This window comes from Phaseolus vulgaris, chromosome 10, assembly GCF_051622355.1.
Source record: "Phaseolus vulgaris cultivar YP4 chromosome 10, ASM5162235v1, whole genome shotgun sequence".
NCBI classification, from domain to species: Eukaryota; Viridiplantae; Streptophyta; class Magnoliopsida; order Fabales; family Fabaceae; genus Phaseolus; species Phaseolus vulgaris.
The window spans coordinates 37,048,513-37,070,762 of NC_143507.1; the positions used below are offsets into that span (position 1 = coordinate 37,048,513).

General features: G+C 33.1%; 1 protein-coding gene, 1 long non-coding RNA gene and 1 pseudogene across 2 annotated transcripts; 2 read left to right on the forward strand and 1 right to left on the reverse strand.

The window, feature by feature from the left end:
• The first annotated feature begins 9,176 nt into the window (after positions 1–9,176).
• LOC137818432 ((+)-neomenthol dehydrogenase) lies at positions 9,177–12,606 on the forward strand. The gene is made up of 5 exons (XM_068621874.2): positions 9,177–9,807; positions 9,914–10,160; positions 10,928–11,002; positions 11,333–11,509; positions 12,043–12,606. The coding sequence occupies exons 1-5, from the start codon at positions 9,788–9,790 to the stop codon at positions 12,421–12,423; spliced, it is 900 nt and encodes a 299-aa protein (XP_068477975.1). The 5' UTR covers positions 9,177–9,787; the 3' UTR covers positions 12,424–12,606.
• A 1,322-nt stretch (positions 12,607–13,928) lies between these two features.
• Positions 13,929–15,008, forward strand: LOC137818439 (uncharacterized). Its single transcript, XR_016516211.1, has 2 exons — positions 13,929–14,565; positions 14,655–15,008. It is a non-coding gene; the product is annotated as an uncharacterized LOC137818439 (long non-coding RNA).
• A 5,864-nt stretch (positions 15,009–20,872) lies between these two features.
• LOC137819922 (small nucleolar RNA R71) lies at positions 20,873–20,978 on the reverse strand (annotated as a pseudogene).
• Between the last annotated feature and the right edge of the window lie 1,272 nt (positions 20,979–22,250).

A 22,250-nucleotide genomic window follows, 5' to 3' on the forward strand; every position in this document is an offset into this window, starting at 1 on the left:
CCCTTTTATTTGAAACTACCAGTTAGAAATATGTATTTTTTATTTATGATTATTTCACTTAGTCTATAGTTTTTAATAAATATTATCTGTTACAAGAGAATCTTGAAAGAATATGGTAGAGAATAATATGTTTTTAGTATTTCTTTTTCCTGTTTTAAATATATTGGGAGTAGTAACCATGCTAAATGTTCAATCGAAATTTAACTTAGAGTGAGTAAACAATGAAAAGATTGTATAAAACAGGTAAGGACTAGCAAAAAAAACGAAGACAGTAAATAAATCTGACACCACATGGTGAAATATATGTAGTAAAATAGGTTTTAAAACGAACAAAAAGATTTCCCGAGGCGTGAGTGATCACTGTCCGTAAGGACTTATCCGCGGTGTATTGCATAAGTCTCTCAGGATACAACAGAAATTTCCCGGTAATTTTCGAAGATCAGAACTAGCAAGTTTTTCTTTAAAAGAGTAATACCCAAATAGAACCCAAAAATATATAATAATAAAATAATGAGGAGAGAGAAATTGAAAATGGGAAAATGGAGAAGGAAGAAGATGGTGAAAAGAAGTGAGTGTGTGAGTTGCTTTTCTGAAGGAGGGGAACCCTTATTTATATAGGGAAAAAAGTAACAACCCCAAACGACCACTACCCACATTCCAGCATCCATTGGTGGCACTATTCCAGGTTCCAACGGCACAACTTCTTCAACCTTCGAAAATCCAGCAATGTGGAGGTGCAAAACTTCCAAGTCGTTCGACACGATCCAAGGTGGGAAGGACAACGTTTTCTTTTCAAACTTGGAGTCATTCTCCGCTTCACTCTGCTTCCGAGATTTCCTCCAACAGAAGCATCAAAAGATTAAGGTTTATGTTCATCTCTGTTTTCTAGTTTTTTATTTTGCAAAACTGATTTTGTTTACAACAATCCCCCACATTTTGCAAAAAATAAAACATAGAGATAAAGAAGAAAAAAAAGAATATTTTGGGTTCATCTAAGATGTAATGCGTCAGATCTAGTATAGCAAGCTATATGAACTAGTCTTAGATTGATGAACGTAACACATAGTGTAGTTGGTATAACAAGCTATATGAACCAAGACACTTAGTATGTGTTAGAGGTTTATCAATCACAATACACCCCCACATTACTTGCTGTTATCGCTGCGTTGCGCTACTAGGCCATGCGCGTGCCCGATATTCATGAGTGTTATAGAGATCTTGCCAAGATCTCATGCAAGCGGCCCCACTTAACACTCATATAGGTGATTTCATCATGTGTATGCTGTAAATCATACACCACCAATATTAGTGCTAGCAGAACTAACAAGTGACTTGTTTTTACCCATATGAACCTTATTCATGGGATCTCCAATCACAAAGGTTGGGTTTCCATCACTTGTTTGTTTGCAAGTGGCTTAAGTCCCATTCCCCCTCGATGTTTCTAAAATAATTTTTCTCCCTAGGGGTTTTGTTAGAGGATCTGCCAGATTCCATTATGACTTGACATAGTCAATAGAAATCGTTCCACTCTTTAACAACTGTTTCACCAAATTATGTCTCAATTGTATATGTCTATTCTTTCCATTGTAGATTTTATTTTAAGATATAGCTATTGCCGATTGGCAATCACAATGCATTGATACAGATGGGGTTGGTTTCATTCCTAAAGGAATGTTTGCTAAGAAGTTTTTCAACCACTCAGCTTCACTACCAGCCATTTCTAGAGCAACAAACTCAAATTCCATTGTTGATCTTGCAGTAATAGTTTGCCTAGCTAACCTCCATGTAATTGTACCACCCCCAAGTGTAAATACATAACCACTAGTGGATTTTGTCTCATATGAATTAGAGATCCAGTTAGCATCACTGTACCCTTCTATCACAACGGGAAATCCACTATATTCAATGGCATAATCCATTGTACCTCTCAAATATTTCATGAGTCTCGCAAGTGCATCCCAGTGATCCTGACTAGGACATTGAGTGTATCTACTCAATCTACCTATTGCATAAGCAATATCTGGTCTAGAAAAGCTCATTAAATGCAATAAGCTCCCAATTTTCTGGGCATACTAAGTTTGAGAAATAGATTCTCCTCTGTTCTTCTTTAATTTAGAATTAACATCATAAGGGGTACTCACTGACTTAAAGTCATAGTAACCAAACTTCTTAAGAAGTTTCTCATTGTATTTTTCTTGGGATAGTAATATATTATCTCCCTTCCTTATGATTTTAACTTCTAGAATCACACTTATTTTATCCATGTCTTTCATCTCAAACTTAGATCCAAGAAACAATTTTATTTGAAAAACTATATCATTGCATGTACCAAAAATTAGCATGTCATCCATATACAAACATATAATGACATATTCACCATTTTCAGATCTAGAATACACACATTTATTAACATCATTGGTAGAAAAACCTTCACAAAGTAAAACATTATCAAGTTTTTCATGCCATTGTTTTGGTGTTTGTTTCAAACCATACAAAGATTTTAAAAGTTTGCATACTTTTTCCTTTGGACCTGAGACTACACAACCTTCAGGTTGAGTTATATAAATTTCCTCTTCTAATTCATCATTCAGAAAAACTATTTTAACATCCATTTGGTGAATTACTAACTTATGGATAGATAGATACTAAGGCTAGCAATACACAAATAGAGGAAATACTAGTAACAGGTGCAAAAGTATCAAAGTAATCTATGTTATGTTTTTTAGTAAACCTTTTAGCTACTAATCTTGCCTTATATTTCTCTATGGATCCATCAGGATGATACTTCTTCTTAAAGATCCACTTACAACCAATGGGTTTTGCTCCTTTAGGCAGATCTACTAAGGTCCACGTATTATTTTTCTTAATTGAATCAAGCTCAGTTTTAATGGCCTTATCCCAATGTTTAGCATCAGGAGCACTAGTAGCTTCTAAAAAACATATTGGATTTCAACTAGATAAGTGTAAAAGTCATCTCCAAATGAGGTTTCCTTTCTATGTCTTTTACTTCTCCTAACATCCTCACTCAAGGCATCACTAGCACTATCTACAGGTTGTTCAGATGTACCACTACTCTTTAGAGGAAAGATGTGTTCAAAGAACTCAACGTTTTTCGTCTCTACTATAGTGTTACGCTCAATTATATCACTATTAAGAACTAAAAACCTATAGGCAACACTATGTTCTGCATATCCTAAGAACATACAATTAGATGTTTTCGAGCTTATTTTCCTTTTCTTAGGATCAGGTAACATCACTTTAGTTAAGCACCCCCACACTCTTAGGTATTTCAAATTAGGTTGATAACCTTTCCACAACTTATAGGGTGTTTTACCAGTTTTCCTATGTGATATCCTATTTTGCAAAAAACACGCAGTAAGCAGAGATTCACCCCAAAATTATCAGGAGCATTAGAACTAATAAGCTTTGCATTCATCATTTCTTTAAGAGTCTTATTTTTCCTTTCAACTACTCCATTAGACTCAAGTGAATATGGTGGGGTTACTTCATGAATAATACCTTCTTTCACACAATAATCATTAAATAAAACATATTCACTCTGATCTAATTCTCTTAATTTTCTTATTCAATTGATTTTCTACTTCCGCTTTATAAGTTAAAAACATGTCAAAAGCTTCATCCTTATGTTTAATTAAATACACTTTGGTGTATCTAGAAAAATCATCTATAAAAGTTACAAAATAATTTTTACCACCTCTAGACATGGTTTGTTTTAAATCAACAAGGTCGGTATGAATTAAACCAAGAATTTCAGTTTGACGTTCTACAGAGTGACATGTTTTCTTCATTATTTTAGATTCTACGCATACATCACATTTACTATTTTGTTTGTCATGCATGTTGATTAATCCTAGTCGTTGCAATTTCATAACATACGAAGAATTCACATGTCCTAATCTAGCATGCCATATATCATACGAGTCAACAATATAAGTAGAAGATTCAGATTCATTCATAATTTCATAAATGTTCAATACAAAAAGGCCTTGATCACAATATCCCTTTCCCACAAAAACATTGTTTTTTGTCATAACAATCTTGTCAGATTCAAATGACACTTTAACCCCAACTTTGCTTAGCAATGCCACAGAGACCAAATTAACTCTAATTGATGGCACATGTAGCACATCATTCAAAGCCAAAGTTTTACTAGATGTGAGCTTCAGAAGAACTTTTCCTTTTCCTAGGACAGGAGTTGTCCTAGAGTCACCGAGATATACTTGTTCTTCTCCATCCCCCATACTTGTGTAGGAGGTAAACACATTTCTGTTTGCACAGATGTGTCTGGTAGCCCCAGAGTCTACCACCCATTTGCTCACATTTGTCACAAGGTTTACTTGTGAAACGACTGCCACAATAGTATCTTCCCCTTCGACTAGATTTGCCTTAGGAGGATAGTCGGTTTTAGCCCTATGTCTGCACTGAGGTGCATGATGACCTGGCTTTCCACAGACAAAACAATTACCCTTTTTCTTGAAGGTGGGGTTAGTTCCACTGGGACGAGAGAATTTATTGTATTTCTTTTTATGATAAAATTTTTTCTCGTACCTTTTTGGAGCTGGTTTGTCTTCTACCACGTTTGCTTTGGCAGACAGAGTTTTAGCCTTTGCAGCAACGCACTCCTTCCTGTTTGTGTCTTTGATGATGATGTGGGTGATCAGGTCTGATAGTGACATCTGTTTGTGTCTGTGCTTCAGTTGTTGTTTGTAATCCGTCCAAGATTGCAAAAGCTTTTCGATTAAGAGTTCGGACACGAATTCATCCAGCAAGCTTATGCTTTCAGTTTTGATATCTTCAATCAACTTGTGATATTCATTTATCTGGATTTTGATGTCTTTGCCTTCGATCATCTCCCAACAGTAGTAGTTTGCAATTACGAACCTTTGTCTGACAATGTCTTCAAAAGTATATTTGAGGATAAGAGAATCCCAAATATCTTTTGCATTCTTATAAGAAACATAAACATCGAATAGATCGTTAGATAACACACTGAGTAAAGTGTGACGACATACCTTATTTGCATGGATCCAATCATCAACTTGTTTTGAAGTCGTGGTTGAGTCGGGTTTGGAAGTTGTAAGTGCAAGAGCAACTCCGTACATGTCCAATAGGGTGGACACACGTTCTTGCCAGCGTCGGAAATTCTGACCAGTGAAGACTTCAATTTTTGAGACATCCGGAAATGGTTTCACAAAAATGGTTTGCGTTGCGGAAACAACATTTGATGTTCCTTGAGCAGCGTTGTTGTTGTCCGTATTTTCAGCCATAAGTCCTTACGATTGTAGTAAAATAGGCTTTAAAACGAACAAAAAGATTTCCCAAGGCGTGAGTGATCACTATCCGTAAGGACTTATCCGCGGTGTATTGCGCAAGTCTCCCAGGATACAACAGGAACTTCCCGGTAATTTCCGAGGATCAGAACTAGCAAGTTTCTCTTTAAAAGAGTAATATCCAAATAAAACCCAGAAATATTATAATAATAAAATAATGAGGAGAGAGTAATTGAAAAGGGGAAAATGGAGAAGGAAGAAGATGGTGAACGGAGGGTTTGAAGAAGATGAAGAGGTGAGTGTGTGAGTTGCTTTTCTGAAGGAGGGGAACCCTTGTTTATATAGGGAAAAAAGTAACAGCCCCAAACGGCCACTACCCACGTTCCAACATCCATTGGTGGCACTATTCCAGGTTCCAACGACACAACTTCTTCAACCTCTGAAAATCCAGCAATGTGGAGGCGCAAAACTTCCAAGTTGTTCGACACGATCCAAGGTGGGAAGGGCAACGTTTGCTTTTCAAACTTGGAGTCATTCTCCGCTTCACTCTGCTTCCGAGATTTCCTCCAACAGAAGCATCGAAAGATTAGGGTTTATGCTCATCTCTGTTTTCCAGTTTTTTATTTTGCAAAATTGATTCTGTTTACAACAATATAAAACCCATGCCATGAGGAAGGTGGTAAAATGAGCTGATCCATTTTAGCCTTACCGGCCAAAAGTGGAATAGGATGGGTTGACCTGTCAAGGTTATACAGATTGAAATTAGCAAGTTGTCTTGTTAGAGAATGGGTTGGCGGTGGACATGCAACATTCTTATTTTTGTCAACTTTTGTAATTATTTTGTTTTTATCTATTTATTTGGTTATAGTAATTGTATGACTTTTTGGACAATAAAATTGTAAGAAAAACAAAAAAATTGAATTAAATTTTAATATTCTAATCAAAGAAAGTTTAATGCCTAATAAAATAAAGAAAATATCAACAATACTTCAATAAATAAAATTATCTATAAAAAAATTAATGTAAATAAAGTTCTATATAAAACATTAATCACCATCAATTTTAATTCTAAAAGTATGATATTCTTTTTTTTAAATGTCAAAAATAAAGAAAGACAAGTTAAACGAGTTGGATCAATACGGGTTGACAGGTTCAAAAAGGTAACCTGTCCAATCTAAATGATGTTGACCCGTGAGGTCTGATCTATTTTATCATTCTTAATCCTGAGAATTTGAACATTGAGATTGCAAAATTGAAATGTCTTTCTATCCTAAATGTATATTTAGATTTTTTAAATTATATAATTCATAATATGTTTTTAAATTATATAATTTTAAGTACATAATATAATCTAGATAGCACAATTTTGAAATATATTTTGTATTATATAATTTAAAAATTCATAACATCATGTCAAATTAAAGAATTCGGAAATACTATTATAGCAAAAAAAGTAAAAAAAAAACTTTTAAATTTGAAATAAATCGGATTGGACCGAGCCCCATATTGATTCAGCGACAGAAACATTGTAATCAAATATGGACTTTTGTTTTCTGCACCCAATCAATTCTAACATGCACCTTAAGTTTTGAAATTCCAGAATTGCCTTTTATTAAAATTTGGAATTGATTTTTTGATTTCCAAAATTGAAATTCTATAATAAAATTGAAAATCAAAATTTCATTCCGGGATAAATTTAGAATACAAATAATATATTTCAGAAAAGAAATTCCAGAACACAAAATCTGAAAACATATTTTAAAAAATAGATTTCAGAAAAATCCAAAAACATATCTCAAAAACACTATTCTGGAAAGCCTAATTTATAAATGTGTTCTAATTCAAACCTGAAATTGTATTCATGAATACCAAATCTAGAATACATTCGACCTATATTCGCACTCCTATTTAAAATTTTAAAAAAACATTTTTATCATTTTGTCTCATCAAATTTATTAGGCGCAGGAAGAAAAAACCTCAAATATGTCACACAAAATAAAATAAATATTATACCATAGAAAATTTTAATTTACAAATAATGTAGGAGAGTCACACACCAATTATACTTTAGATACTTTTATTTATTTAAAACCAATACAACCTTCATTTATTTTAATTATATTTGTGATGAATTTGAAGTTTAGCATTTTATCAGTGTAAGATATAACAAAAATTTGATTTTAATCAAACAGAATTCCTTAAAATCAAATAGCATAATAATAAGTTTTACATAAATATTTTATTTTCTTTTAAGAATAATAATATTTCCCATTTCATAATTATGCCACAAATAAAAATTTAAATGAATATTTTAAATTTTATATAACTAATTAAAAGTAAAAGTTTTTTTAAACAAAATAAAAAATACACTGGGATCTAATTTCCACTCTTTCCCAAGTCCAATTAGACTCCTAGATCCAAAATCATTTTTTAAATACATGTTTTATCAAACCAAGAGATTCTCCTAAGGATTTCCCTTAAATGGTTTCAATTATATAAATAATTTTTTTAGCAAACCCTCCTCATGAGTCATGCTACCTACACACACAACTCCCATTATTTTTCTATTTCTACATGATTTTGCTGACCACTTTAGACTTTTTAGGTAAACAACTATAACTACAACAAAAATTATATATATTTTAAATTCTTTCAGAAAAACAATTATAGTTTTTCATAAGCACTGATGTAAGAAAAGTAGAAAGTATTTGAACGTAGTTCAGTACAATGTTGACTAATTCCAAGTAGATTAAAGTTTAGGGAGTGTGAAAACTATAAAATAATAAAATAAAGTTTAAATTGTGAAGGATGCACACACACAAGCAAGAAAAAGATAGGTTTAAATGATAGAAAGATATATATTTAGTTTAGCAATGGACCCATCTAAAGTTAGATTATATTATCCTTTTCAATTTATTTTATATATTTGTGGTAATATAATTAAAGTGAGTAATTTATTGGTGTTCAAAATGCTTTTTAATTAGGTGAAGAGATTTAAAAGTATATATAATGGGTTATTGTACAATATATCCTTAACTTTTATTAACCTCGTTTTAAAAAGTACTATTTTTTAGACCAAATTTTAATGGGAGAGTTATACTATTTTTCAGTCCAACTATAATCTTTGTTTGGATTGAGGAAATTATTTAAAAGAGTTGAGGAAATTATTTTTCAGTCAAACTATTTTATTTATTATTTGAATATTATAACTAAATTATTAAGAAAAAAAAGAAATTATATATATATATATATATATATATATTCTATCAAGATTGATGACTTTCTTGATATTCTGGAGTGAAGATGTTTTCTTGCAAATAGTAAATATTTTATATTTTTTTTAAATTTTATTTTCAATTTTTTGTCCTTTACAAAAACTTATTCTTTGATTGCATGAAAGTTTTTTATATAAAAAAAAACTTATTCTTTGTCGGAATGGAAGAAAACAAAGAGAAAAGACATTGTGATTCCAACATAGCTGTAGTATTGATATTCCTAGTCGAAGGAAAAGATACAGATACTTTCTTAAAGTTGTATGATATGATGAGTTTAAAAATAATATACATATAATAAAAAGTTTTTAATTAAATAATATTTGTTCTACTAGGAAGATGAGATCTAGAGAACTATTGAAGTCTTCTTCTTCTTCCTTCGATCGGTCAGGTGACTGGGTGGTGAACTGAGATTCTTCTCGTCTTGCTGCTTCTCCTCTGGTCCTCGGTCTTGGTGAACACCGGATGGTGGGTGGGGTACCTGTGAAGGCACTCCAACGCTCAAGTCAGTAAAACGGGTGGTCAGCTCTCAGGTAGGTGAACAGTAATAAATGACATACCTTACCCCTTGGGATGTGTGCTATTTATATTATTCTAATGGGCCTACCTTGTTGGGCCCGTTTATCAGAGTGGACCCTCCTTAGGGTTGTATTACCTAATTCTTAATGACGGATTAACTTCACTGACCTTGGTTTGAGCATTAGCGGTAAGATGGGTCGGCCGTCGACCAGGTTTCCTAGGTTTCGGTCATCTCGGCCAAGTCTCTCAGGTCTCGGCTTTCCTGGTCTCGGTCGTCCCGGCCAAGTCTCTCGGGCCTCGGCCAGGTTTCCATGGTCTTGGTTGTCTCGACCATGTAGACCAGGTCTCGGGCAGCCAGGTGGGTCTCGGTCAGGAAGACTAGGGGTCGGTCTAGGCCAAGTCTCTCGGGTCTCAGCCAGGCTTCCCCAGTCTCGGTCGTCTCGGCAAAATCTCTAAGGTCTCGGCCAGGTAGACCAGGTCACGGCCAGCCAGGTGAGTCTCGGTCAGGGAGACAGGGGTCTGTCTCGCCCATACCGGTACAATATTAAAATAATAATATTAAGAGTTTTTAGATGATGGTATAAAAAATTAGGATTTTTAATGTATCATTTTCCTTTATTGAAAATCATAATAAAAGCTAACAACTTGGGAACCATAAGAGGTTTGTAATAAGGTGCAGATAACAGTTGAGAGTTGAAACTGAAGATGGAGGAAGCTACACAAAGGTGTCTTTGTCTTCATTCTTGCCTTTTTCTTTTTACAAGTTCCAAATGCCAATTATATTGCTGAACTCAAATCTTACATTTTCTGAGTCTCTCTGACCTTTTTCAGGTATGCAGTTGTGACAGGAGCAAATAAAGGGATTGGATTAGAGATAGTTAGGCAGTTAGCTTCAACAGGCATCAAGGTGGTGCTCACAGCAAGGAATGAGGAGAGGGGTCTTCAAGCATTGGAAACACTCAAAGCCTCAGCTTTATCTCACTTGGTGCTGTTTCATCAGCTAGATGTGGCTGATGCTGCAACTGTAGCTTCTCTGGCAGATTTTATCAAATCCAAATTTGGTAAACTAGATATTCTGGTAAAAAAACTAGACTTTGATTTGTCTTCTCTTTTTTTGTTCTAAATGAAAAGTTTGTCACAGCTTAAGTTTGTTGGTGTGCTCATTCTGCTACTGCTGTTATTTAGAATTTTAGTTATGTAAGTGTGAATGCATACTTCTTGTTGCTAGCCATAGTTGTTAGACTTTTGAATATTTCTTTTTTTTCATAGCTATTCCTCTTTCTAAATGTTCATGATGATCTCATCTCCACACCAATGTCTTCTGTTTTTGTCCATTTGTTAAAGGAAATGGGAACTTTTACTCTTTCGATGCTGGTAGGGGAGTTTCATTGGATTTGGATTGAAAAAAAAATATTAGTTTGACAACTTCTGATTTCACCAATACTATGTCAGAGTTGTCAAAGCATCATTTCCCTTTTTCATTTAAACAAAAGAATGTTGTAATCTGGTGTACGAACACATGAATACTAGTATAAAAATTGTTGAATGCTGTTAGTGTGTGCATTAACAGTTACTTTTAATGATACTTCTAATATATAGTAGAGTCATCAGGGGTTAAAAAGAGATTGAGCATTTTCTATACCTAATTTATTGTAGTTTTCTTTATTTGGCATGTGATGATTATACTCCTTGTATTTTGGTCATATTTGGTATCAAGTAAGCTTCAGTTGCCATTTAATCAATTAGACAGATTCCTTTTACATCTAGTCATTTAATGGTTTGAAGGTAGTTAATTAAGTAATTTTGGTGTTAGCATGTTTCACTATGAAAAATGGTTCAATGCAGATTAACAATGCGGGAATCAGTGGAGGTGTAATTAAAGACAGTGATTTAATCAGCAAAGTCATCATGAATGGTGGGGTAAGAATCTAAACGTGTTCTGAAATCTAATTAGCATATATATGGAAAGTTACAGTGTCTAAAAGGGACCTAAGTTTGCTACTTTTCTAGACCATTTGAAGTTCTAGATCCCATCCCATGTCAACTAGAGATATGGTAAAAGTAGAGCTTATAAAGGCCTGGAAAATTCTCTTCTCATGAACTTGCCTTTCTTGTTAAGCCCACACAAAGTCAAGGAATTGTGAAAGCATTTTCAGAATAGTTAAGATTTTTGGAGTTGGCTCTTCTTTTGCAATGTTAAGGATGGAAATTTCTGGTTGTTAGAAAGGTTGTAATTTGTTTATTCTGCAGGTTGTATCGGAAGAAGATGGAACAAATGCAATGACTCAAACATATGAGTTAGCTGAAGAATGCTTGCAAATAAATTACTATGGAACTAAAATAACTGTAGAAGCCCTTAAGCCCCTCCTCCAATTATCTGATTCACCAACAATTGTGAATGTATCATCCAGTATGGGGCAGTTAAAGGTAGGAAATAACTTCTTTTGCCAATAAATTCTGAATGGTTTTGCATAAAATCTGTCTGGAAAGACTAAAGAAAGATTAAACTTGAAATTCTTCTTTTAGGTAGCTGACTGGAATGAGTAACAAATTCTGGATTGATATGTTCTGTATAGTAGATAAATAGCCAATCCATATGCTAACCTTGAGTTTAAACAAAAGTAGTATAATATCTTCCAAGTTTCAATCATTCTTCAAGAGGGTCTTGTATCTTTGTGCATCTCTTGTACAACTTAAAAAAATGGACAAAATAATACACTGAAAGATGATAGCAAATGTTATTTACAGTAGAAGGAACAAGCCTGGTTATAAGAAGTGGATCTTCACACTAATCTGAAATCACATGATTGCTAATACCAGCTCTAGTTAGCATTCTACAAGATATTCAACCAAAATCTTCAGTTCATTCAAAACTTTCCTATAATAGACATTAGTTTATTATTGCATCTTCTTTCCTTTAATTTTGTTGAGGTTTTATTGCTTAATGATGTGAAATTCAGAATTTCCCTGAAGAGTCATGGGCAAGAGGAGTGTTGAGTGATGGTGATAACCTGACAGAAGAGAAAGTGGATGAAATAGTGAAGAAGTTTCTAAGAGATTTCAAAGAAGGTTCATTAGAGAGTGAAGGGTGGCCTAGGTATCCAGGTGCCTATATTGTGTCAAAAGCTGCTATGAATGGATATACAAGAATCCTTGCTAAGAAACATCCTTCATTCTGCATCAATAGTGTTTGCCCTGGTTATGTGAAGACAGACATAACATCCAACACTGGCCTCCTCACAGTTGAAGAAGGTGCTGCTAGTCCTGTCAAGCTTGCACTGCTTCCCAATGGCACTCCATCTGGCTTCTTCTATTACAGAACTCATGTGGCTTCCTTTTGATTTCTGATCATGAAATTTTAAGGTTTGAGGGCAAAACCATTGCTTTTGATTCTCAATTGCTGAACCTATTTCAATCACATTATATCATGTTGTATTAAACTTGTGTTGTTTGGATCTTAACAAAGTCTTGAACTGTGTATGCAATACAATTAATATTTAAGTACCAAAAGCATTTATTTTAAATTTGACAGATGAAAATATTCTTTAGAAATTTGAGGAATAAAACAGATTTACCTCCAGTTTTAAGGTTAGAATATAATTAAACCATAAATATACATCAAATTTTATGAAAAATATTCGTCCACATAAAATATCTAGTATTATTATAAATTACACGTGTATGGTAAGTCGAATTATAACTATAAATTTAATATGTGATTTATATATTTATATACCTATTTATCACAAGTAAGAGAGATAAGTTTCAATTAATTTTTATTATAAGAAAATATTCACCTATATCAAATTAAAATGAATTTCAGTTCAATAAGGTCTAATCTTATATCATTTAACACGAGAAAAACGATAGTATAATTGTGGTAAAATAAATCTAAATCGTTTTTCTACTAATCCAATAATAAATTCGTATCCAAAATTTATCTACAATCAAAATAATTAAAAATAACAATAAAGTAAATGAAGTTAAGTTTATTTAACATAAATTAAAATAGGAGATAAGAATATAAAAGAAAGCAAGTTGACTTTAAAATTAATTTTCACACTTAACTAAATTCAACAATCTTATCAGAAATATTCAGTATGTCATTTTTCTCTAAGCATTTATTTATAAAATATTTATTTTTGATTCCTTAAATTAATAAAAAAATTGATTAAAACAAAAAAAAACTAATTTTCATTTGTTTGTGCATTCTTTGTTACGTGTGTGTGTTGATGTCCATTTTTATGCATGTGGGGTTCTGTCTCGAGTTTCGCCAGATGGGGCTGCAAATTTGCGGATTTGATTGCAGTAGTTTGGCAATTGTTTACGCCCAATTAATTTTCACTCCCAATCAAAATTTTAAAACTTCATTCTCCCTTTATCTTCTATATTATGAAAATGTAGGTTGAGTTGCAGAGAAAGTTGGTGTTCTCTGATGTTTGATGGAAGTAGAGGATGTGTTTTTGTGTGATGGTTGAGGTGGATTGTTTCACTGTGAGATAAAAATACATTTACACTAATTTCTGCGTTTTATTTGAATTGAGAAAGTTGAGAAAGTTTCAGATAAAAATATCCGAAAACTTGAATGTTAGCTTTCGGATTCACCCATCCGGAATTCATTATTATTCACTCCGGATATACAAATCTGTAAGCAATTAAAACTTCCAGCTGAAAGTTCTGGATGCACATGTACGTAACTGGAAAATGAGTTCTGGAGAAAATGATCCGAAATGTGATAGGTTGATTAAGAACATTTTAATCTTTTCATGATTAATTGGGTGATTAACTTTATTTGTAGTTTTAGTGCAGATGGGGTCCTTCTTTTCTTCGACCATGCAATTGTTCCTTTTTTATATATAACTGGAGCCCACCAATATTTGCTGCAATTGGGCCCATCAAATAGCATGCAAATATAGGGTCCACGGATTTGATGTGTCTTATTCCTTCATGTCTCATTCTACCCAAGATATTAAATTACAGAATTACCCTCCATCATTTAGAATATGGAATTAGGTTAGCATTTGGTAAAGGCAGTTTCTATGTAGAGTGGGGGCGGCGACGGACCGCGACTGTGATGTACGGTGGGTGGTAGTATTGGACAACAACACTTTCAGATATACATATTCATAAGGGTTATGGATATTCAAATCCACAAGCATGACTTGATTTGTGATTATTATTTTTATGAAAACTTGCTTGTATATCATGATGCCATATTTTATGATGCATGGTAAGATGGTGAGAACTAGTGGAGTAGAATCCTCTAAGGCTGACTATGTGCGACCAACTACATCTGTGAAAAGAAAGTGTGTTGGTCCTAGTAATTAAGTTGAAAATGAGTTATTTGAAGATAATGTTGAACATAATAACGTTGAACATGAAGAAGTGGAAATTGAGATGAAGGCTATCTTGGAGGGCCAGCGGATAAGTTATTGTTGGTTAATTATGAAAAGCAAGTGACAAGACAATTATGGGATGGTGTGGTAAGTAATGAAGATTTTATATCACTAGTTAATTGAGCGTGTTATGTATTATATTGAAATTTTAAAATGGTATTCATTGATTAATGTAGGATCCTGGTGAGCTTAAAGTTGTTTCTCATGGGAGAAAGGTGAATAAGTTGGGAACACCATATGAGCGAATAGACGTTGCAGTGCAAACGTCTGACTTAGGTGGTCTCATACATGTAAGTTATGAGAATGTAAACATAGGATTGCTTTGTGCATTCGTAAAGAGGTGGCATGCAAAGACTAACACATTTCATTTACTTATTGAGGAGATGACTATCACACTTGATGATGTGTCAAATTTGTTGCATTTGCCCATTGTTGGCCAATTTTATACCTATCAGACCTTAGATGCAGATAGGGTAAAATAACCATCTTGTTAATCGAATCCCAACATAAACATAAGCCCCCCATTGAGTAGGGGGCTTTAGGGTTTAGGTAAACCTTAGAAAATTAGGTTAAATAAGGGGTTAGAGGCTCAACCCTAGTGTGTTAGATTGAGAGGAAAACACCATTGAGTGAATTGTAACCCAATTGGGAGAATAGAAGGTGCTAGAAGTATGTGTGGCTAATTCTACCCTTTGGGATTGAGTTCTTAATTGATTTTTGGTATTGTTGTTTTATTTCTAAATTTTCGTGACAAATTGAGAATCTTAAATCTGATTGGAAAGTATTCTTAGGGTTCTAACCTAAACAACAATATTTAACCACAATCATTTCAACATTCTTCTTAATTGTTTTGTTTCATATTTAGCGATTATTGTACTTGATAATTCATTGTTCCTTGTGGGAACGATATCCGTCAATTATTACTTCTGACAAACGCGGTGCACCTGCCGTAGAAAGTCATCACCCACACTCCTACATTCATGTACAATTACTAAATTATCCTTGGGACTTTTTAAGAACCCTAGAGGCAGCAAAGCACCCTCACCATTTTTCTTTCTTCCTTCTCTGCAACTTTGGTAAGTAGCTCTTTCCAGCAACGTTGCGTTCGGAGAGGAGGGTAAGTTAGTGTCTTTTTTGTTTCCAAAAATGGGCAATCCGTTTTTCTTTTTGCAAATTAGGGATTCCATAATGACATGGTGACTCTTCGGGATTGACCAGTTCATAATACCAAACCGAAATAGGTGATTAAGAATTGAACCAAAATATGTTGTTCAAAATGAAATTGGATTTGCAAATCCGATATAAGGTTATGTGCAATTTTTGTGTTGATTTAGAGTTCACCCATATAACTGGTTGATGTTGTTTTCTATTTGATAACAATGAATAATGAATCAAAAGATTAATTTTCTTATATAATGGAGTTTCCATTGATTTTCAAGAAACAAGAAATGCTCTTGTTAAAGCATTTGATCTTTCACTATCTATTCTCATAGTTGGAGTTATAAATGTTGACTTAACAAGCATGGAAGTTTAGTATCCATGCTTGTCCAAGTGTTTTCCTTAGACCCTTTTAATTATTCAATAGCATGACAATGCTTTGTTGCTAGAGAGAATGAATAGATACACTTGTTTGTTAACATGTGCTAAATGCTGATAATGGGCGTCGATTAAAGAGTTCTTATAATCATGTAGCTACACGAGATTTAGTACAATTTGATTCTATGAGAGAAGTACATAGTAAGTATCAGTTGCTTCTCAAGTTAACTTGCTTTGCCTTTTGAGTAGATAATAAGCACAATATATCAAACAAATAGTTACACATGCCATGTCTCCCATTTCTCTTGCTTCTTTTGACTCCTCCAATTTGTTTTAATTTATTTCATTTAAACGAATTCTCTTTCATGTGTATTTAATAGGTGGACAAATATATTTTGTGCAAGTTCTTTAGGAAGAACTACCTAAAGATTTGTTGTCTTTCATGCAAAGCAAACACATCTAGCCTCAGTCACGACCTTCTCACTTCCCTCAAGCATCCACATCCTCCATGCGATAGATTTTATCATTACAGACCACCAACAAGCTATTTGTTCTTATTTCAATAGTTGGTCACAAAACCGATTCAATTTTAGTGGCCAAAATTTTAATAAATAAACTAATTTGAATCTCTTCAAATTTGATTTATTTATTTTATTAAAACGAATAGTAAACAGAAGCAAGATAAATTTGAGATGTATATCAATGTAAAGAGTTTGCTTGGGAAATATTATATAAAAAAATTCACCAATTTGCAAATCAAAATAATGCATTTCGAATAGGCCATTTTGGAATATTTTTTGACAGAAAATGCTAACTTACGAATTACCCATTCTAGAGTGCATTTATATAATTCTAGATTACCTAGTCTAGATTACCTAGTCTGATACTTCTCATAACCCAAAACCTCTACACTCCATAACTACCCAAAGCTCTTAAACGAAACTCATTTCTTATCCCCAAAAACAACTAAGACTTCAAAAGGTAGTCACACCTCCACCCTTAACACACCCTCTACCAGCGGCAACAATCATAGCGGAAAAACAACCCTTCCATGGAAGCCATCAATGCTACCTTTAAAATAAAACTGTCAGGACTAATTTTGGTATTTTGTAAAATTTAAGCGTGCTGGAAGAAAAATGTAGGGGTTCAGGAAGAAACAGCCATTTTTAAATTTGGACCCATACGTTGGCCCATCAATTATACTAAATATCACTCAGCTTTTACATATACAAGCCAACAGTTTTTATTTCCTTTAAAAACGTTTGGGCCAGTTAGTTCGGCGGAACATGTCTACTATTTGCCACTCACGTTTTCATATCTGTATCATATTTTAGAAGCTCATTGGATTGACCCAGCATCTTTGCTATTTCCACCCGCTCCTTTTTTATACACCTATCAGCTTTCATTTTCTCTCAAAGGTGGTCGTTTTCATACACAGCAATTGTTTTTTTGAAAAGGGAAATAATAATAATAATAAATACAAATATAATATTGACTTTACGTGCAAATAAATTTCAGAGATTTACATAACCGCACACATAATCTTCTATTTGATATTTAAAAAAATAATAATATGACTCTTCTTCAAAATATATGTTTTTTCTTAAATAAAGTTCACGCAAACAATTAAGTATATTAATGTGTAATTTACACTATCTATGCTTAAAAGAGTTAAATATAGTTGTTCACACTATCTTATACTCTAATTATTGTAAACTACAAAAAATTACAAATTCTTAAAGACATAAAAATTAACCTAGATATTTACCTTTAGAACAACTTAGTCCTAATTTTCATTATGAATAGAAAATTCATGCAGTCTGTGGGACCTAAATAAAAAATTCAAAAATATTTTCATTATTTTCACATGCTTTCCTTTTAGGAGAAAAGTAAACATTTTTAAAACAAGAAAAACTCACATTATTTTTATATATTTAATTAAATGTATTGTCTTCAAATAGATGTTATAGGGTGCTAACACCTTTCCCACACCTAACTGAGTCACGAACTCTAAATTTGGTGTTGCAGACCATTTCTTTTGGTTTTTCTAGAATTTTCCGTAATAAACTATGGTGACTCCTCTGTTTTTCAAAGTTATTTCACTACCTCATCGTGATCCCTCTAAATTTTCAACAAGCGTTCAAAAACAATTCATTAACAAAAATCAGAATTCAAAAAGATTAGACCTTCTAACACACTGTTATAAAGAATCTTAAGAATAAGACTTCTTTGAACATAGATCTCATAATTCATTGTGAAATCATAGGAGAATTAACCCAAAGGAGTTTACTTTTCCATGCAGAGGCAAAACGAAAAGATTACAAAGAAGAAAACAAAAAAACTAAGAAATGTTAATGCTTTGTTTTTTGAATGTTGTTGTGAAGTTTGACCTTTCTCCTTGAAGCGAAGCTTGCATCTTTTTATAGGTTTCTATGCTCCAAATATCTTGGAAATATATTTTGATTCAGATATTGTTCACATTTTTTCAGTTTCCAACCTTCCAAAATTCTCGTATTTTGTTTTCACTTTTACTGTGAACTTTGTTTCTTCATATTTTTGTTGAAAATTCGCTTCCAATTCTTTTTTTTTAGATATTGTGGGTTTTTTCTCTCTCATTCTTCTACTCAAATCTTGTTATCCGTTTGGACTCATAGAAGCAACTTGAACTTTTTCGTAATTCAGCTCACTCACAATGAGAGACGATTCATTCAGATAATTTAGTTAGAAAATTTTATCAGATCGTCTATTTTGAGAAAATATTAGGTTCTCTTAAGATTAATAAAAATAACAATTAAGATCAAAGTAAATAAATTAGACTTATTTCAATTAAAATAGTGAATTCATTAATAATTATAGTCCAATTAAGAATCTATAATTAGATTTATTGTGGCTTCATTATTTTTATCTTTTATCAGTTAAACATAAAATTTATTATAATACATAAATAAGTGTTGATTTTATAAACTTCAATTAAACTTAAATTCCTGTAATTATTATTAATAGTATAAGTATTTATGATATTCTGAATATTGTAATGTCTAAAATATATAAAAATTTGAATTGTAGTTGTTTAGAATGGTACGCAATTTATTTGATTTGAATGAGAAATTTGGAAGGTATAGTAATGGTAGGGTAGGCAGAATCAAGGTGAAAGTTTGTTTGACTTTCTGGTATAAAAGAAAAGAAGGCAGAAAGGAAGGATGTTTTGATTTGTATATTTGTTATTGTTTTTATTTTAGTTTTAAACATATTTGTTTTTACTTTATTTTATTTTATTTTAATTTACAGATTGTTGTTATTATTCTAATTCTTATTTTGAATTTATTTGTTTTTATTTATTTTCTGATTTATTTTGAATTCTCTTTGTTTTATTTAATTAGAATTTAATTTTCTGTTTATTTTTTTAAAATAAATAAAATTATATCTTGTTCTTCTTTTCTACTAATAACTTTTTTAAGAGGAAAGCAACATGGGAGAAGCACAAATATCACCTCCTAAGAAGAACTTGGAGATTATGACATGTACCCAGAGTCAAGACATTCTTTTAGTATTGCAATATCTACTATCGTCAAGGCTTTGGAAATATAACCCGATTTTCTCACTCTCATTAGTTTCTATCAATTTAGAGCAATTGATCATGAGGATCAATATTTACATTTGGACACCTTTTAAGAATTGGTGGGAATAATGGGTTTTCAATCAGTTATATTGAAATTGTTTATATGCGCTTGTTTCCTTTCTCATTGGCAGAAAAAGCTAAAGAATGTGATGTGATTCCACTAGCCATATAGAGAATGATTCTTGACATTCTTAGGAATCACCTTGAGCTGGACATTATAGAGGCACTTTTCTTAGAGTTGGATCATTGTTCTAAGACAAGAACTCACCAAAAACTAGTACCAAATCCCAAACTCATTTGGATGCTCCACATATTGTCAAATTGAACCAACAAAGAGAGGTAAAATTGAAAGGACCGAACAGAATTGAATAAGCAAACATATGAACCGAACAAAATGAATTTAGAAGGCAAAGAACAAAACATAGGTGCTGGAAAATTAAGAACAGCTGAACCAAAAACAAGACAACAAGCTTAGAACAAAGAATTAACAAAGAAGAAAGGAAGGAGAGAAGAAATGCTCATGAAGATGGAAGGAGGATGGATGATCTCGCCACTAGTGTGGAATGCTCCTAGATGAGAGTGATGCCGCCACTTGAGGACTCCATTGATCCATCAAGATAAGACTAGAGAAGAAGGCTCAAAGCTCTCCAAAGTTCACTCAAAATTTGAGTAGAGTTTTCTTAGATTAATTCCAATCTGAATTTTACAAAGAGAGCACCTCTATTTATAGCCTAAGGTGCTGAAAAGTAAGCTACACAAATTCAAAAACTCCCTCCTAAAAAGCTTCTAGAATTTGCGCCTAAAACAAAGCATGAGGAAGGTGTGATCCCTTCTCTCACTTTGGCACCTCCTTATTTACTCCTACACCTATCTACTAATACACCCCCCCTCCTAAAGCTCCTAACTAAAGCCTAAAAGATGCTAAAACAAAAGAGGTTTCTAATGTTTCCCTCTAAGCACCTTCAACTAAAGAAATTACAAAAAGAGAAAATAAATGTCCTCTAGCTCCCAAAGCTTTGAACATGCTTCTTGTAATCCTTTGAGGTGGACTTTGACCTCCATGGGCGTCCTCCATTTGTGCCTCCACCTCTTCTTGATCTTGTTGATTGGCCTCCATGTCCTCTTGAGCTTGATCTCCATCAGAATGACTCAAATCACTTCCAAATTAGAGTCTCACTAGCTGGGAGGATGTAGAGAAAAAAATTCTGCAAAGATCTTTTCCAATCTCTCGCTACATTAAAGCAAAGTCTGAAATCTCTATGTTCAGACAAGGAGCAGAGGAATATTTCTTTGAGTCATGGTAAAGATTCAAGATAATGTTGAGAAAATGTCCAAATCATGGGTTTAAAGATATTGCTCAACTGAGCATATTCCTTAATGGTTTCAGATCTGATATGAAGATGCTCTTAGATGTCGCAGCTGGTGGCACAATGATGACTCTTGATGCAAAACAAGTAACGAGGCATCAACTAATTCTCAAGCCCAATATGATGAACGAAGTATTCAGAAGAAAGTGTGGCTCAAAGATGCATTCTTTGCTCAAAAAAAAATTTTGACATAGCAGATTGAGCAGCTAAACACATAGATGACTAATTTGCCCGCCAAATTACATGTTGTTCACTCATCTCAAAGTCAAAATCAAGAACTAAGATGTGGATTGTGTGGAGGTGATCATTCCAATGGGCATTGTGCTTATCAGAATACTTCATCTAGAGAAAAAGTTTTTGACATGGAAGATCAAAAGATATTTTTTAACAACACCAACTACTAGATCCTTCGTTCCATGAGAGAATGAGCAAAATGGAAGATATTACAGAAAAGTCTACACAAACAGTATTGACTATGCAAAAGAATGTTGAGAATTTGGAAGCACAAATTGGGGAAATTACACAAGAGTTGAGGGAACTCAAGGATAAATGTAAGTCAATCACTACTAGAAGTGAAATAGTTATAGGAAGGGGGATCGGTGATAATCTACAAAGTGAGGAAAGAGACATAGAGAGTAAAGAAAAGAGAAAAAGTGAGGAAAGAATAAACAAAGAGAAGAGAGAGAAAAAAATGAGAAGGTACCGGAAGAAAAGAAACTTAAATTCCTGTAATTATTATTAATAGTATAAATATTTATGATATTTTTTATGAGAAAAACTCACGCGGAAGCAACACACACAATCATGAATCAACTGCAAAAAAAATAAACAACACAAGATTTAACGGGGTTCAGTCACCAACTACAACCTACATTCACACGGGCAACTATTAGGTTTTCATTCTATCATGTTGCACACCAATTACAAGTACAATGATATCTTTAAATAGAGATTATAAAAGGGACACAATGATTAAGCTCACTCACTAAACATGGTGTATAGTCAACCCAACCCAATTGGTCCTGACTTTATACTCAATAATCTCCCACTTGGAGCCACGTTGCACATCAATTACAAGTACAATGATCTCTTTAAATAGAGATTATAAAAGGGACACAATGATTAAGCTCACTCACTAAACATGGTGTCTAGTCAGCCCAACCCAATTGGTCCTGGCTTTATACCCAATAATCTCCCACTTGAAGCCACGGAACAATGTTCATTTGCGCTTCAACTGTGTACAATGATTA